Raw genomic sequence first — 19594 nt, forward strand, 5'->3', positions numbered from 1 at the left:
ACTCTCATATAGACTTTCAACAACCTCTTTTTCTTTGCGTGCACCTCTTTTTCTCACTTTCAGCAGAAGACTTTACACAAAGGACATTATTTCCAACTAAATTTGTCACTTTTGTTTGCTCTTTTCTATGCTGTTCGTTTCTTTTGCTGCACCACACAACGTTCATACATGTACTTGCATGTTAACACTGTCACATTCATGCACCACTCCATGCCTTTCTTGCTTGTTTTTCATACTCCTTGCGAGAATACATTTACCAAATGTCTATTACTTTACATACATCAGGGCTTAAGTCGTCTGTTATTTCTGTTTAGTTCACTCAGATTCGTTTCACATTCACTGTTGACATTTTTTTGTTCTTTTCCTACCGGAAGTCCCTTTTTTCTTCCTGCTGACCAACTTCCTCAACAAAGTTTCTGTCTACAGTTCGTTTGTCACGAATCTTGCCCTACATGGTCACGTATACATAGAGAAAGTTGTTTGTCCCTTACAACACGCCAGCATGCCTCACTTTTGCTCTTGCACATTTCAAGGCTTTTAATACCTCATGTATTGGCTGGCATATTCAGCACTGCCTCAATCACTGGTATATTCATCACTGTTTTGTATTTGTAATCACTGCACTAGCATACTACCTCAGCCATAAGCCCTTTTGCACACACAACTCTGTTATTCCTCTACTGCCTTGTTTTTCAACAAGTCTGTGCCAGCTCAGCTCTTTTCCTGACTTGATGCACGTTGGATGTTCACATGCTCTATGCTAATGTTTAGACATAATTTCCCTCTGTTAGACCCCTGTTTGGTCACATGATAAATAGAGAAAATTACCTGTCTCACGCATCACTCCAGCATGCTACACTGTCATTCTTGCTAACCTCAGCAATTACCCACACCAGCGCCAGACACATTTCACTTCTGAAAAAGCTTCAAGGCATTTCACACACTGCAAACCTGTAAGAAACTCTACGATATCATAGATTGAGAATACACTCACTCGCTCACCTGAGCTTATTTTACAGTGAATTTTGATATATGCACCTGCACTCGTGTATACGCCCTCATGCGTTAACTCATTTTCCATACTGCCCAGTGACTGAGTGCACATTTTGGCACGCAAAGCGACACTGCTATTTGGACCTCTCCGAATAGAAAATTGTCCTGTATACATTTCAATGATCCTCTCTCCTGATATGCAAAACCTTTTCTCAGCCATGTATTTCTTTCTTTTCCTCGATCGTTCGTTTCCTTTTCCTGGAACCTCTCTGGAGGGGGAGTGATATAATGGATTCATGCAAGCATGGTGTGGATTTGATCCTCGATCACCAAATTTCACTTAACAGTTCAACAGCACTTTTCTCATGGTAAAACAATAGTTTTTCTGTGAGTGACAGCAGTTACATTTACCAGATGCCTTTGCTAAGCAGATAATGTCTTTGCCACTTGGCCCTTCTAGCCTCTTCTATTTCACCAAAAGTCAGAATAGAGATAACAGACCGCCAACGAAATTCATTGTTCTCAACACTATGTCTCTCTTTCTAACTAGTTTGGATAATTATAAATACTAAAACACTGTAGGTAAAAGTTAGTTGGTAAAAAGGATATGACCCAGAGGCGACCATGGGCAGAATCCAGTTAGTGAGATAATTCAACTGAGAGAAGGCTTACAGTGAGAATGTCAACTATGATACAGTGTCTTATCCCAACACCACTGATGTTTAAATGTCAGGCACAATGAAGGTATCATTTTATCGACTTCCTACACTTAACATTCACTTTATCTTCTTCTAATTTCCTAGTTAGGCAGCTAGCAGTTGACCAAACATAAGCAGCAGCAGAATAAAAGAAAAGGTAAGTCTATTGTTTTTATATGATACACACACCTGCCCGTCGAGGTATGGCATTATACAAAGTAACAGTTAATAAATATTTCTTTACAACTGCGATCACTGTTCTTCATTCATCTTGCACATCTGCAACAGCAACACCCGATACAATCGCTAACTGCCGACTTCAACATATATCATAATACAAACCGTTACAATAGCAACTTTTAAGGTTTTTTCTAATGTTGTGCATGTTTCCTTCAAAATCATTTCTTTGTACATTACTTATACTTGTGCCCCCAGTCAATGTTACTGATCGTACAATCTATATATCTGAAGTCCCATTCTATTAATTTGTTATTCTGCTACAAAATTGGTAACACTCCAATATTTTTTTTTTTTTTTTGTAGCAGAAATTGTATTGAATATCTCAAATTCCCAGAATTTTACCCCAAATTTTACCATGATTTGAAAAATAAAATTGCAGTTATATTTTGGCGTCGCTAAAGTACTCGCCAATTTTGACATTTTCCATTAGCTCCATTGATAAAATATATATTCGTTTTATTTGTTCCTTGTACCATTTCTGTACAGAGGTGATTCATCTTTGTCTCTTTATTTAGCTATAGTCAGATCTGTAGTAGGATGGACTCTGCCAACTTTTAAAATGCTGAAAACACGCCATGTGTCACGACGGCACTCTTACGACTTCATTAGGTGCTGCGGGCTCAAAGCAAGGTGATTATAAATATATTGAATGACGTTATTTCAGAATGAATCCTAAGCAGTCACATGCACTGAAAGAGTTAGCAGTAAAACATCTTAACTAACAATAAACTGTCGGTGTTCATTTAAATGCTGCTGTGTATGCAAGGCTTTGTTTGCATTAGGTTATGTTTGAGGGGCAATGAAGTTAAACAAATTGCATTAGTTACAATGTTGCGAAAAACTAAATATTGAAAGCTAGGGGATGTAACAAGAGTTATGTTTCTTCTAATAATTACGCATGCGCATACTTTTGGTTTCCGCTTTGAATAACGATTGTTGATTTATGTTCCCATTTACAGTTATAACTCATTTATAAAATATTTCCGTAAGTATTAAAGTTTGAAAACATTCAACAATGGACACTTCACATTACAAATAACTGATTTACTTTGTTTCACATGTGACTTTTGTTACTCTTCCTTTTATCTCTGCCAACAGGTAATATAAATCTAGTTACCGCCTACCGTTTGTTTCTTAAAGAAAAATGGAAGTAAATAAATTATTGACATAACTTTGAAACGGTTATAAGAAAGAAGGAAATAACACAACGTATGTTCCATTGTTTGATACTGGTTCTTAAAAGCTGAAAAGAAGTGGTTGCTATATCGTCTAGAAATAGCAGCTAAATCTTTCCGCTCCTGAAATACAGTTAAGAGAGTTTTATGGCCGATGTTGGACCACTACTAGGATCATAGGTGAGATTTACAGTGATCAAGAGAATTTCATATCTTGAAACAGAAAATCCATGAATTAAACAATTACAGAACACAATTTGTGGTTGGTCACTAGAAAAAAAATATACTGAAAGCTAGAGATCTTGGAAACCACCAGCAACTATGACAGTTACTGATGGGAAGCCCATCAGGGATAGGGAAGACTACTTTTATAGTAAGTGTAAACAATACATTGATATAAACTTACGATTTAAAATTTTTTGAAAATTTATCTTATTAATAGTGATAGTGACTATCAATTTACATGCGTTCCCAAACAGAGATTTCAACCAAATATATCACTGGTTCAGATTGGTGAGTGATTCCGGACGGAAAAGAATAAACACAAAATAGTCCAGATTTCATGGATTGCTTCCTGTATGCAAAATTGTGGTGAGGAATACTTTAGAGCTATAGATAAAGTTTGCTACAGGTGCTCAGCAATAAATTTGAGAAGTATGTGTAATAAAAAAAAATCACTCTTGCAAATTTTTGATCTGATCAATGTAGGGTGCACAAACCATCATACAATCTGCGAGAGTTTTTTTTTCACCAATATAAGTAATAACTCTCTCAACTTTTGCTATCCTCTTCTTATTCTATACTTACAGCTAATCCTCCTCCACTACTAATTAAGTCACCTAGGTGACTGAAACTATCTGTTACCTCCAGAGTATTCAAGAAAATCTATTTCCCGTGTGTCCTTGGTATTTATTGCTCATCTTCTACATACAAGCACTACTTTCTCTGTTAACCTTCCTGTGATTCCACTTCACCTCTTGTGTGTTGATAGTTTGCACTGGATACACTATCTGGAATTCCTGCCTACATCTTTTCTACATATCAAGTTGGGCCATTTGTTTGTAGAATCCTGATATATATATATATATATATGTGTCCTGCCAAGCCTACATTTGATGCCATCTTTTGTATCCTTGATCCAACCCTTGTATTATCTACCTGTTGACTACCTTCTCTCCTTCATCAACTGATCTGTCTATCTCTCAGCTCTTATAATCTTACTGTCTGTGTTGCTCACTAAAAATGACAAATGGTGGCCTTCCCCCATATCCCCATGCCCCATCACTGTATCTCCTTCATCTCCCCAACACTTATAGCCTCTAATATCTTATCTTGTCAACTGGAATGCTCACAAAAGACAAATGGTACTCCTACCACCATCCTCATATCTCTGTTGTTCTCCCCTTTCCATTCATTTCGCCTATGCTTTAGGGACTGTATCAAACTAGCTGTACTCAATACACTCTTCTTCACCTTGTCTGTACTGCTTGCTATCACACACTCCTCTCTCATTTGGACGACTTCAGTATTCAACCATTACCTACTCTTGCTTTATCCACCTCTGTTATTGACCATCACTCCCCTCCTGGCTTCACCCCAGTAACTCTGTCTCTTCCATCCTCTTTTTACCCTTTGTACCTAATTATTGTGGTCTTCCACTGTCTCTCCACCCACTCCTCGATCACATTACCTGAGTGAAAGGACACATTTTAGGTTACTGAGTACTCGCTGCACATACAATATACAAAGCGCCCCACCCTCCTATGCTGGTGTCACAATGGAACAAACAATAGAGGGTGGGGCTGTCTCAATGAAAGATTCCTCTTCTAATCTTTAGTTCTATTAATCTGTCCCTTCTTGATATTGATTCTATTCTTCAATGTTGCATTACATTTTCTAACAGGTGCCAAACCATTTTTTAAAAATCCAAAACAATTCTAGGCACTGCTTCATCCATGACTGTGGGACTAGGTCATATGCATTCCTATGATCAAATCATGTGATACTGCAATTTGTCTATTTCTTTCTGCAATTGTTCAAGACCATTTTGTACATAATAAATCCTTCATTCCCCTACTCTACTTTGAACTGACTTTCTGTTCATCAGACGTTTGGTGTTTCTTACATAGATGCTATTATCCCTCTTAGGAGTTTCTATATAATTGGTAGAATCATAATTGGCTGGTAATTTGAAACAACATTTCATTTCAGTTTGTCTTTCAATATCAGGTTAATCACAAAGATATTATCCTTTTGACATATATTCTTTTAATAGTATTGCTTTGGTTTCATGGATATTTGTAAACCCTTTCAGCTGGTAATCATGGATGAGATCTGACTCAGTAGCTTTCCTTTTCTCTACCTTTCTTAATTACTTTCAAATATTTGTTTTTATCTTCACAACATCTTTATCAGTACCTCAACATTTTCAGCATACTTTTCCATTTGCTTTATCTACTTTATAATTGTATTTGGTATTTTCTCCAAATTTCTTCCCCGCATAACTTGCTTTCTTCAGCATTTCATCTTAAGATATCGTTTATCTCTTTTCCTTATAGTATATCAAACCAATGCTTCAAGTTTGATTGAAAAAAATATTTTGCATATAAGTGCTTTCTTTCATATTTTCTGATCTTGGCAGCTTTTGACTTTATCTGGTGCTTAATTCTTAAATCACAGTACCAATTCCATTTTCCTTATGTAATACATTTCCTCTTATCTGTTTTTTCTTATTTACCTTGGTTCTACTGATCCAGTTTACTTATGTCTTTCCTGAGGCCACTAATCTTCATTAGTACCTACCTTTTCCATCAGGGTACCTGCTGTTCTTTTACCTTTCCTTTTCCCCCGAACAATTGTGCAACTTTGTTAGCACCTGCTAATATCTGTGTTGGTATCTTTAATATTTTCACAGATAATCTTATCAATCATACTGTTTACTTTTGTTGTTTTTCCCTTAACCATCATTTGATACACTGACCTTAAATTAACTGACTCAAGAAACCCTGGCTTCTTCAGTGTTTGCAAAGACCTCTAGTTAATCTTCAGGGTTATCCACAGCATGCCTCTTGTCCTTGAAATAAAAGTAATAGGTATGCTACTTGTTGCAGTTGTTTCAAATACTAGTATCATATTCTCTTGACTGGCTACTATGGTTACATTCTTCTGATTCTCTGAGCAGTTAGTGTTATCCATCTGGTTTTGATACGTTGGTTCTTGTAATTCTTGGCTGATCTTGCTTTGTGTTTCTTCAGTTTCTAAGTCAGAGATGTATTTTCCATACCTGGTACACAATACTTGGTTTGTTAGCTGTTGTTCACTTAGTTAAAATACTCCCATATCCATCCAAATGTCTGGCATCCATTTCCAGAACCTTCACTTCCTTGATTCACTTCTTAGATAACATTTTATTTTTATCTTGTTGATTTCTTAAGACACCATTACTATAAAGGTTGCCAAACATATCTAAAGAGGGTTTCCTACTCTTGAGATAAATTTGACTTCTTGTAATCAGTGGTTTCATTAAGACTCACTGAGCAGACTTTGTGAGATTACCAGTTTAGTCACCAATAGTTCAACTTCCTTTTTCCTTTTCTCTCTTCCCTTGGATTCACACATTTTCAGATAATTTGTTGTTGCTTGGGTGGAGGTGGTGTACTGTGCCAAAATAGATGCTCTTGTGTATGATTGCTTTCATTGCACTGATGTTTATAGTGACTGTCCTGACAGGAAGGGAGAGGAATCATCTAGTTTTTTTTTTGTCTGCCTTCTGCATCTGAAAGGAAAAAGAGAGTCATACATTCACTTGGTAGTAAGCAAGATGTTCTCACAAATGGTCAGGTATTTCTAAAACTTAATCTGTTATTGCTTCCCACAAACAATCATCATTAATAGTTATTTTAGAAAAATTATTTAATGTTTGAGACAATTATTTAAATGTTAGAAACAATTATGTAATCTTAATGTTAGGATTATTTATTAGTATTATTAATACTAAACACAGTGAAAGTTAGACGTACTTGGTTGGACTAATTATGAAATGAAAAGTAAGTTTCTCAGATTCAACTGATGTTAGCAATATACAAACATATATGCAAATATTGACATGAGCACCTATGCCACAGCTCTGTGTGTTTACACATGACGTAATTTGTATATATATATATATATATATATATATATATATATATATATATACATACATACCTCATATTTTCTTTGTCTTATACTGTCATATCTTTTCTCACTTTACAGTTGTGCTCATAGTGAACCATTACAACTTGTAGAAGGACACAGATTCCACCAGAAAGTCTGCTACTAGTCATGAACTCTCTATGTCTAGCTTGTATAGCATACATTAACCATATCCACATTTAATAACCTAGAAATAGAAGTGTTTTGTCTACAACAATATGTGAGTTACTGGGAGAAGACCCAGTTAGTAACAAATATTCTAGTGGTAAGTAAACAGTATATTTACATTGAATATGTTTCATACATGTAGATGGAGGACCATGGTATCCAAGACATTAAACTGAGCCATAATATATTATAGTTACAGACATTTCTCAGTTTTTAGAATTCCTCAAGAATTAATATGGAAAACATTGAGTTGGACACTTCTAACGTAACTGTCTTTAACAATGTAGACTCAATAACACAAACATTCAGTGGTGAGAAACCTTTAGCAAGTGAAGCATTTAATAAAAAAACATTAGTAAACAGAAATATTCCTGAATATTGCTGTGAGATTTGTAAGAAAACGATCTTTTCAGAACATGAAGTGTTCACTCACAAAGAAATACATGATAGAGAAAACCCTTACCATTGTGATATACGTGGCAAATCTTTTATATCTAACAGTGTTTTAATAAAACACCAAAAAACACACACTGGAGAAAAACCCTATCATTGTGAAATCTGTGGGAAATCTTTCATTAATAATTCTGATCTTGTTATCCACATACGTAGTCACACTGGAGAAAAGCCGTATAGTTGCGATATATGTGGGAAATCATTTGTCTCTGATAGTAATTTAACCAGACACAAAAAAATACACACTGGAGAGAGTTCATTTCTCTGTGAATTATGTGGGAAATCCTTCATTGAAAACTCGAATCTTGTTCTTCACAAACGTGGTCACACTGGAGAAAAATTGTATCACTGTGAAATATGTGGGAAATATTTTATCAATATTAATGATTTAAACAGACACAAGAAAATACACATAGGAGAAAAACTGTTTGACTGTGACATATGTGGGAAATCTTTTACTGATAATTTGAGTCTTGTTATCCACATGCGTAGTCACACTGGAGAAAAACTGTTTCACTGTGAAATATGTGGGAAGTCTTTCTCTGTTAATTCTAGTCTTGTAGTTCACAAACGGAGACACACTGGAGAAAAACCATATCGCTGTGAGATATGTGAAAAATCTTTTGTTTCAAACAGTGATTTAAACAGACACAAAAGAATTCACACAGGAGAAAAACCATATCATTGTGAAATATGTGGGAAAGCTTTCATTGAAAATTCTAAACTTTTGATCCATATACGTAGTCACACCGGGGAAAAACCATATGGCTGTGATATATGTGGGAAAGCTTTTGTAGATAATGGGGATTTAACAAGACACAGTAAAATCCACACAGGAGAAAAATCATGTTACTGTGAAATATGTGGGAAGTCTTTCACTCAGCATTCAAGTCTTGTTATCCACATACGTAGTCATACTGGAGAGAAACCTTATCAGTGTGAATTATGTGAGAAATCTTTTGTGTCTCACGGTGATTTAACAAAACACAAAAGAATACACACAGGAGAAAAGCCCTATCAATGTAAAATATGTGAGAAATCTTTTGCCAATAATAGAGATTTAACAAGACACAAAAGGATACACACTGGAGAAAGACTGTCAGAATCCTCAAATGTTATCACAATGGTAGAAACCTCTACAATTGTGGAAAACTTTATTTCATGAATTATTTTAACAAGGCACAACAGAATACATATTGGAGAGAAGTCTCATATCTGTAAAGTGTGAGAAACTCTTTTGTAAAAGTAAACTTCCACTCCAACAACATACACACATGTGAGAACTTTTATCAAATTGAAATATGTTGGAAATCATTTGGATCTTGGAATTATGATCTTGTAGTCTACTAATGTGTCTTGTTTGAGAATTATTTTCACACAAAAATATTTTGGAAATCCTTATTTGTAAATTATAAACTTGAAATAGTTGCTAAATGAGTATAGACTGGACATAGAACTATATCACTGTAAACTTTGTATGGAATCATTCAGTATGAAGTAAGTCTACATTTTTAATCCAGAGTTGAATGCAGACTGAAGACAACGATTATCATTGCGAAATATATTAAGTCCCTCATTGAGTTCTAGTCTTGTAATCCATAAATACATTCTGAAGAAAGATCTATTCACTGTTGTTTGTCATTAAAATTTCTTATGGAAATAGAATTCATTAAACATGACTGGAAAAACAAAGGAGTAAGACCTTCTAGATGTGAAATTTGGAGAAAATGATTTTCATTCAAAAGTCATGATGCTAAATAAATACATATATAAAAGAAAATATTATTGAGAAGTTGCATTTATGAATTTGTGTTGCAAGATTTGTGTTTTGAAACAGATATTGTTATATTTTGGGATTGTAATTTTTTTTTGTTTTTTGCCAAAAAAACACATACACTATACATTTGTTCTTCACTTGTTTATTACTGTTCTTATTTTTTTCTTATGTCCACTGTCCAAGATTAAGTGGAGCAGGAGGACACACATGGACAGAAAGGGTTGCTGAAGAGGTCACAGATGTGTGACAAAAGATTTATGGACAATGGACATTAAAAAAATTAGAACAGTAATAAACGAGTGAAGAATGAATATATAGTGTTTGTGTTTATTTAGCAAAAAAAAAAAAAAATGACTATCCCAAAATTTAATAATATTATTGAGAAGATTTTTTAGGCACAATCATTCTGAATAAAAATAAAGAAATTTATATATTTAAATTTATGCACAAATAAAAATTTTATAAATTTTTAATTAAAATATAATAATTATCATTACCATAACTATATTTGTTAGATAGTATTTTCTGCAAAGTTAAGATTTTCTTATTCCCAAATCACTGGAAAAACTATTACAAAATATTGTTTAGTAAAATTGCTGACATACATAACTTACTCAGACCTAACGATAATAGTTCCCACATCTTGATGCATCTCAGTTATATTCCACGAGCTTTGTTTTAGTGACATGGTCATTGGTTCCATAGAACTCTTCAGGTAAATGGATGTTTTGATATTTTCAGTATCATGACATCTATTTTTGGATGCTGGTTGCCTAGCAACACAAATTTGTTTATTTGTTGCAGCTATTAAGATAGCACCAATGCCAATTATTATAAATATTGCCAAGGCTGCAATATCACAGGTAAATATTAGGTTTGAAAGAGGTAATAATCTTTAAACTATATAAAGAACCAATCCCTGGTTATCCCAAGTTATAACAATAAGTGAATTACAATGGTAGATGAAAGAAGAAAGGTTCATCTTTGTTGTAGTTTTATAAGGAGCTACAAGCAGCTGCTGTATCCATAATATCATACACAGTATCTCAAGTACTTGTAAATATTTTTGATGACAGTAACCAATTTAGTTAATAGTCTGTATGAAATGAGACTTGTTCTGAGTGTAAATTTCTGGATTCCACTAAAGTCATTGAAACTGATTGTATGCAACACCTAGCACTGCTGATACTTCATTATGATGTACCATGAGGTTAAATGATGCTCTGCGCATGACCCTGATGTCACATCATACATGTAGCTCAGGAATATTTGACAGCTGAATCACACCTCTCTAATTCATTCATACAGACTTGTTATGTTTGTGTACATAACTACCTTATTTTCCCATTCTTGTAGAATTATTTCAGAGATCCTATTTCAAGTATTTAACAACTACTGTATGACTGCTTTTCTTGTAGCATTTAGGATTTCATTGCTGAATCTGTTCACTCTTGGTGATTTGTTGTTCTTGGCAGTGTTGATGGCTTTCATAAACTCCTCTTCTGTGAAAATCTGTGCTGAGAGTGAGAGGACAGTGTCTGATGATCACCGATTGACTTGGTATTAAATCCATATCATTGTTTAATTGCAAATAAATAATTGAGTATGTAGTAATATGTTTCGATTGTTTGAGATGTGCTGATGGTAAAAAAAAAAAACCCATTTGATGATGTTATGTGAGATTCCAAGAAGAAATGAGTATTGTAGAGCTGTAATTTTTATGTTAGTTTCGATAATATCGAAGATGTATGTGCTTTGTTGTTTGTAATAATTATGTTTAGAATGAAATGTAATACAAGTTGATGTTCTCTGTTGGTACTTGTGAGAGGGTGGCATTTTGTGTTAATTTATATTATCATTTAAAAGGAGAATTGGTGAAATTCACGAATCCTTTGATACTTTTGGGATTATGTACATCATCTTTTATTTCCCTTATATGAATCTATGATATAACAAACTAGCCAAAATAACCAGCATTACCCAGACTAAACAGTCAGTAAATTGACTAACAAAGTATAACTGAAGATATTGGTTTACTTCTATAGAAAGAGGAAGGAAGGAACAAATTGTACAGTGCATTTTTCCTGAGACTTTGAAAGAACAAATGAAAATTCTTTCATGCAGAAGATTAGCTCTAAATGCCACCATGTAGAATGCACTGTTTTTTATTGGATTGCTTGAAGTCAGAAGTTTCACTGTTAAAATGGATGTGAAATGGTTGATGATGATAACACACACACACAAGGGGTGCTGAACAGTTCCTGGCTTTGGGTAAAAGAAAATACAGAGGATCAGTTAATTATGATTTTAATCAACATAATCCCCTCTCAGGTTCACACACTTATTGCAGCACTTCCTCAGTTTTTCTAAGCCCTGTAAAAGAACCCAGAAGGTTGAGCTTCCAACCAGGACTTTCATGATACCCTTAGAACCAGAAACTTTTCAGCACACCCTCATATATGTATATACATGTGCATGCATGCACACAAACACATATATACATGCATGCATACACAAACACACACCACTATGGTGTTTGACAAGATTATTGTCTAAATATCTGTTGATATTCATATATATATCATCATCATTTAACATATGTTTTCCATGCTGGCATGGCTTGGGAAGCTTGATAGGAGCTTGCAAGACCAGGGGCTGCACCAGGTTCCATAGCCTGTTTTTGTTTGGTTTCTACAGTGGGATGCCCTTCCTAATGCCAACCACTTTACAGAGCATACTGGGTACATTTTACCTAGCACCAGCACTAGTGCTTTTTACATGGCAACTTGGTTTTAGGATATCAGTTCTGTTGTGGTAGGTGGTTCTCCTTGAGTACAACAATGTGCCACATATCTTGGTCCTCTGTCATCTCCTTCTTAAGGCTCAGCATTTGAGATTGGCCTTCAATTCTTCAGCCCATGTTTTCTTGCCCTACTTTAAGTGATCAGCACTTTATGCAACTTCCCTCACTCATTCACATGACATAACCAAACCAGTGCAGTTTCCTCTCTTGTACATTGCATATAATTCCTCATATACCTAACTTTTCTCTCAATATACTAATCCGCTGACGCACATGTTCACTGACATTACACATCCAGCAGAGTATACCAGCTTCACTCCTCTCCAGCCTTTGCATGTCCTCTGCAGTGTAGCATTGCAGTTCATATACATGCATCATACAATCTTCCTTTCACTTGGAGAGAAAGACCTTTGGTTGCCAACAGAGGCAAAAGCGCTCTGAATTCTTTCCATCCTATTCTTATTCTAGCAATTATTTTCAGTACATCCTCCTCCACTGCTAATTAGGTCACCTAGGTAGAAATTATCTACTACTTCTCGAGAGCCTCTGGGACATTTGAGGAAATCAGTTTCCCCATGTATTTATAGTCTTTATGGCTTCTGTACATTTTCCACATACAAACACAACTTTCTCTGTTAAGCTTCCTACTATCTACCAGATATCTTAACTATCTCAGCAATGATCCCTGATGGATCAGGGGCCTTCCCTATCTTCATATCTTAAATTGCCTTATCTATCATGCTACTGTCAACTAGGATAGTTGCTTTCTCTGTTGGGTACACATGAAGGAAACTCCCTTTCTCCCATTCATTCTCCACATTTAATAGCCTTTCATCGTTGCTCTTCCATGTGTTTCTTTTCAGGATCACCAAGGGCATACATACACACTTTTCTCCCGCAACATCCCAATTCTCTCTAACATACTGTTTGGCAATCTGGAATGCTGATCACCTCAAGTCTCTGATCTTCATGCTGTAAGACATAGGCAAACCTCTTTCTTTCTGCTTCAACTCTAGTTAGACATGACACTAGATTCTCTTTTAGCTATCTGATATGGTTCTTTGCTACCCCAACTCTTCCAGTCTTTCCAAGTCCATCTTTTCTCTTTTATGGTCCTGTCAACCTCACTGTTCCACCACCATATTGCCCTCAGTAGATTGTCCCATAAAAACTTCCAGTTATGAAAGTTGTGATATCTATATATTTTATCTACTTATGTGTTTGTAAGTTTTTATTTATTTATTTTTATGTCTGTCTTTACTTTAACACCACATGAAAAATGGTGTTCTGTGTTTATATCCTGTAATTTAGTCTGTTTGACAGAGATCAATATGAGATGTACCAAACTTAAAATTAAGTACTGGAGTTGATGTAATTGACTAAATTCTTTCAAGGCAATGTCCCAGTATGGCTGTGGACTAATAAATGAAACAAATAAAAAACTATATTTTAAAATTTATCTGGTTTCTATCCATGAACATGTCTACCTAGCAGGCCCAGCAACCATGAAGAAGCTACCTCTGGGAATGAAATGCTAGTAAGAATATGTTTCTTTCTCCCTTTGTTATATATCCATGTCTACATCTATTCAGACACACACACACATATGCTTGAGCACACTCATACATATATTTCACATCTCTCTCTTCTTCCTAACATAAACCTAACACAAACCCTATCACTTAATCTGTCACTTACACATTACCTTAATACTAAGTGTAACATTAACCTGAACGCTAAACATAAACTTAATCCTAAACCTAACTCTAGTGCTAATAATCTAACCCTCACCCTGTTGCTAAACGCTAATCCAAACTCTAAATCTAAACATAATCTAACCTTTATCCTTGGCCCTAACCTAACCCTAACCAAACATGAGACACTAAAGCTCACCATAACCATAACTCTAACCCTAAATCGAAACCCTAATGCTCATTCTAACCCTAAATCTGATCTTAAGCATAAATCTAACCCTAAACATAACTAACCATAACATTAAAAGACTGACCCTAACTCTAACTCAAAACCCTAAAACTCAGCCTAATGGTAACCATCATCCTAATCCTAAAACCTAATCCTCAACCTAAACCTGCCTCTAAAACTAACACTACTCCTAATCATAACCGTAATCCTAATCCACTACTGATCCTAAAATTTACCTAACACTAACTTGGACCCTAATTCTAACCCTAACCCAAAACACTAACCATAAGGTTTAACACTGAAACCTAATGTTAAGCTGAACCTTTAACACTAACCTTTAATCATAGCCCTAACCTTAAAACATATTCTTATCTTAAGCCTGAAACTAATCCTAACTTTCATGATAATCCTAACCCTCCCATAACACTCTTCCTAAACCCAAACCTAAACCTGAACCCTAACTCTGACAAGAACCCCAAGACTAAAGCCAAATCAAACCCTAACATTAGCCTAACCCAAAACCTAAGCTTAACAATAAACCCTAGTCTTAACATTAAACCGTGACCCTAAACCTAAATCATAATGTTAATCCTCAACCCTGCCCAAATACTATTCCTAACCTGAATCCAAATCTTAAAACTAAACATTAACTTAAATGTTGATCTCAAGCGTAAACCTAACCCTAACTCCTAAACTTAACACTAATCTAATCCCTACCTCTAAATCTAACCTGAGATAATTACACCAACATTAACCATAATCTAAAGATTAACTCTTATCCTAACACTCAATCTTACTCTGATCTGTAACCCTGATCCTAACCTTAAACCTAACACTAAAGCTAACCTGAACCACACTTTGAAACCTAAGCATAACACTCTAATCTTAATACTAAGCTTAACCCTAACCCTAACTATAACCCCCATGGTAACTGTAAACCTAAACCTAAAACTGAAGCCTAACCTTAACCATAAATCCAAACCTTAACCTAACACTAAAACCACTAACCCTAAAACTTAACACTAACCTTAAATTTGACCGTAACCCTATGTCAGCGTTTAACATATTTTATGTTGGAGTCTAACAGAATGTATGGAAGTGAACTGAGATTATGTATGAATGCCATCAACTCTTATTTCAACTAACAGGTCCTGATATACTTCTCACTTACGAGACACATGTCCAGATCAAGAATACTTTTTATCAATGATTCCAGTGTACTATGACAACATTTATGTGTGAAAAGAAAAGTTGTTTTCCTGTAACGTACACAACAGCCATTAACATGTTCTGCATTTGAATCTGCAACTACTTATCAAGAATAAATATGCATCATTTCAGGTGTGAGTGTTCACTGTGCAAATGATTTATTTTTGCTTCACAGATACCAACACTGATCAACAAATAGTTTGATGAAATTTTAAATCATATCTACTGGAAATTGTTTAGACATAAATAATCACGGAGCATCTGGCTAACAAGACACAACACATCAAAATACAGGTGTCCCAGATTCCCTAGAACATGCATGAGTTATATGAACACTTTCGCCTAGAAAGAAGTTTTCCTTTGACTCCCACAAGAACTATTAACATATTTTGTTCTTGAATCAACCAAAACAAAAAATACATAAGCAAGTCCTCATTTCAGACTTTATACTGAAGTAATTTATTTTTGCTTGAAAGATATTACACAGCCTATTTTAATGCAGCCATTTAAGTTAAAGAAAAAGAAAGTGAAGAGACCATTTATCTTGTTCTTCAGATGTGGCTGTTAAAGCAACCTTCTTGGCAGAGGGGTAAGTGGGAAAAGAAGTCTAGATACACATTGGTATCAGTATGTATCAGCATTTTATCGGAGTAAAAAGTTTAGTGAAACCCTCCCCACTTGTCAGAAAGTTCTTGTTAATTACTTCCTCAATCAATCCAATGTTGCTCTTCTGAACAAAAGTGAAGTTGATAAAGGAAATATATGTGTGTGTGGCCATTGGTTATGTTTGGGTGTTTATTTTTGTTTTAGTCATTTTTTTTAGTAGTTTGTGGTTGTAAATGTGATTGTTCAAGATTTTCTTCTTGCAATGATGGAGTTGATGCTTTTGATGTGTGATTTTGTGATTGATTTTCTATTATGCTGTAATGTCTCATTGCCTTAAATTTGACACAGATTCAATTTAACATGTTCTGCATTTGAATCTACAATTACTTATCAAGAATGAATATGCATCATTTCAGGTGTGAGTGTTCACTGTGCAAATGATTTATTTTTGCTTCATAGATACCAACATTGATCAACTGTGTCAAATTCTGTCTCACTTGATTTCATCAGATCTTCATCTTCTGATGGGGCCTTTGCTTTCGTGAGGTCTGAGTCAGAAGAAAGAGATGGGTGTATGTTTGTTTTAGTGTTTTCACTAACTGTATAAGGAAAAAATTCTTTCGCTAGAATTGGTAGTAACAGTGGTGGGCATTTTGGTTTGATTTTCAGCACACGAAGGATTTGGGTTTTCAGCCCTCTATTAACACCGGCATCTGCTTGCTTTTCCAGAAAGAGAAAAAATTGTCTGTGAGTGACTTCCTCCAGGTCAACCAGTATCTGAAATTCCCTAAGAATCCCAGTCCTGTTGGGTTGGGAGTGGTTTTTATATCCACAATCTCTCCATGCTCCTCCAGTATGATTAAAGTTCTTGTCAGATTTCTATGAGCCAGCATGTTGCTGTTGTCATAATGGTAAGAAAAATTACTTAAATGTGTTAAATTTGTTTCAGCTCCAACATACCTACCTTTGATATCATGGCTATGTTGGCACTCAAAAGTGGGTGGACAAAATGCTCTCTACCGCTGTGTTCCGACATTGTGTTTTTAATTTTAAAAAATCCCGAGGTGCAGGCATGACTGTGTGGTAAGAAGCTTGCTTCCTGTTATACTCTAAAGCCTCCAATATCGTAGTACGGTTGATATTGTCAACGATAGATAAAAAATACACAGTAACAGTGTTATAACAATACAAAATAGAAACAGTGGCAGTAACAAACCCGCAACGAACCAACAATCAATATTTCCAACACACTAACTCGAAATGTAAACTGTACCTGAACTTTGAAGACCAAACTACGAATTGATTTCTTTTATTGAGCTTAATAAAGAGGTGACAATACACGAACAGATAATACAGTGGGGTACATAAAACATATAACGAACGAATAAAATTTATGAATACAATAATGAAGAAATTGAAAATGAAATGTCTTACCTGCTCCCCAGTGGATGCGCAATGGCCCAGTGGTTAGGGTAGCGGACTCGTGGTCATAGGATCGCAGTTTCAATTCCCAGACTGGGCGTTGTAAGTGTTTATTGAGCGAAAACACCTAAAGCTCCACAAGGCTCCAGCAGGGGATGGTGGCGAACCCTGCTGTACTCTTTCACCACAACTTTCTGCCAGTCACCCATTCTAGGTTTCCACCTGATCCATGGGCCTAAATCCTGCCGGAACATTAATTGCGGGAGAAAGAACTTTATGTGCGGTGACCACACCTGCTCACTATCCAGATAGAGCCACAGGTGTCTCAGCCTCAGCGCGAACTTTCACATCATCAGCCAAGGCATCCCTAGCCCAGCCTTTAATGGTTTTTGACAGCAGATAGAGCGCCTCACAAGTGGTCTTTCCCTCCACAAAAAGCAGAAGAGGAGTCGCTCCATCTTGCTCAGCTACAACCTAGGGCAAGGCACAATGGTCAGCCGGTAGGTTATCACAGATGCTATAAGCACCTGTGCAACCTGCACCTTACCTAGCAAAGATAACGCCCTTCCAGACCAGGTCTGGGTTAGGGGAGTCACCTTGCTTGTGACCTCGCTCCAGTTTTTCTCTATCTGGAGATTTGGTCTAAACCAGACCCCAAGCAACTTAACCGGACTGTCTTTCCAACGCCCTTCGATGCTATTGGATGCATCAGCTTGCCCCTCCAGGTGCCGAGTTGCAAGCCGACTGATTTGTCCTGGTTAATTTTTGCTCTTGCCACCACTTCGTATCATTTGATGGCGTTTTCTACATGAGGTAGCTGCTCTTCATCAGACACGATTATGGAGACATCATCTGCATACGCAATTGTTCCTCTCCCGTAGCATAGATCACGCAGATTACCCGCCGATGCCTCCAGCCTTCACAGTAATGGTTCAAGGGCACATACAAAAACGGGGACAGGAGGCAATCCTGGCGAACTGAACTTTCAATAACGAACGGTTTCGAAAACAAAAAACAAAATCTTCATGCGGACAATGTAATTGATGTCGCTATACATAGCGTTGATCCAACAATGGAAAGTCTGATCCAGTCCGGCCGCTGCCAGATACCGGTGGTCAACCCTATCGAATGCTTTAGTCTAATCTAAATTTACCAGTGCCCCATCTTTGCCAGGAATTTTACCCACCCTCTTCAAGGTGTAGCGTATGAGGTGAAGGTTGTTATGTATCGTCCTGCCAGGAATGGCGCATGTTTGCACCTCTCCAACAAGATCGCCACGACAAGTTGCTAAAACTTTTGGCCAAAATCTTTAACTCTGTATTCAACAGAGTTAAGGGCTGAAAATTACTAATAATTTCCCCCTTGCTCGGGTTCTTCCTGATCAGTGTCATCACTCCCCGGCTTGCAGGTTTGGGAATTCTCCCATTCTGCTGCCAGTTTGCATAGACACCGGCCAGTATGTCTCCGAACAAGTTTGGCATACTTTTAAAAATTCGTAGGATAGACCATCCAGTCGCGGCGACTTGTCCCCAGGGAACTCAGAAAGCACCTCTGTAACCTCCGCAGCCATGATCGATCCTTCAAGCACTCGCCCCAGAAATGTCAAGAGCCGCAGGCCATCAGCCAGAAATCCCAAAGGGCATCTCCATGGTCCAGCGCCTCGCTTCCCCCGAACATCTCGGCGAAGTGCTTGTAAAAGACCTCACATATCTCCTCCTATCCTTTGACCAAACGTCCATGTTCATCGACCAAAGACTTAATCGTGGCATCGATGCCATGCTGAGTTTCTACCGTGCGAGCCCACCCGGCAACGTTGATACCCTCACACCCCAATGCACATACTTTAGCCCGAATCCTGCATCCTTTGTGTTTAGCTTTGAGGTGTTGGTCTAAAGCCAATCTCGCTGCCAAAACTTGGGGCGCAGAGCCCACT

The 19594-nt window shown here is 36.5% G+C and overlaps 1 protein-coding gene across 3 annotated transcripts; it reads left to right on the forward strand.

Annotated features, from left to right (window-relative positions):
• Positions 1-1708: 1708 nt before the first annotated feature.
• LOC106871813 (uncharacterized) lies at positions 1709-9701 on the forward strand. 3 transcript variants are annotated; one of them, XR_016242922.1, is made up of 3 exons: positions 1709-1848; positions 2447-2561; positions 7361-7498. XR_016242922.1 is itself a non-coding variant. In XM_014918461.3 (2 exons), exon 2 carries the CDS (start codon positions 7704-7706, stop codon positions 9084-9086), a length of 1383 nt encoding a protein of 460 aa, XP_014773947.1. In that variant the 5' UTR covers positions 2775-2916; positions 7361-7703; the 3' UTR covers positions 9087-9701. The 3 variants fall into 3 exon arrangements, 2 of the variants coding, with proteins under 2 accessions (XP_014773947.1, XP_014773948.1); XM_014918461.3 differs by lacking the exons at positions 1709-1848; positions 2447-2561 and adding an exon at positions 2775-2916 and having other exon boundaries at positions 7361-9701; XM_014918462.3 differs by lacking the exons at positions 1709-1848; positions 2447-2561 and adding an exon at positions 2834-3479 and having other exon boundaries at positions 7361-9701.
• Positions 9702-19594: the final 9893 nt, after the last annotated feature.

This window comes from Octopus bimaculoides, chromosome 8 (genome assembly GCF_046866305.1).
Source record: "Octopus bimaculoides isolate indiv1 chromosome 8, ASM4686630v1, whole genome shotgun sequence".
In the NCBI taxonomy this organism is placed as follows: Eukaryota; Metazoa; Mollusca; class Cephalopoda; order Octopoda; family Octopodidae; genus Octopus; species Octopus bimaculoides.

What these genes read in the sequence shown, in the direction of transcription:
- LOC106871813 (XM_014918461.3), top strand. Translation starts at nt 7,704, where the DNA reads ATGGAAAACATTGAGTTGGACACTTCTAACGTAACTGTCTTTAACAAT.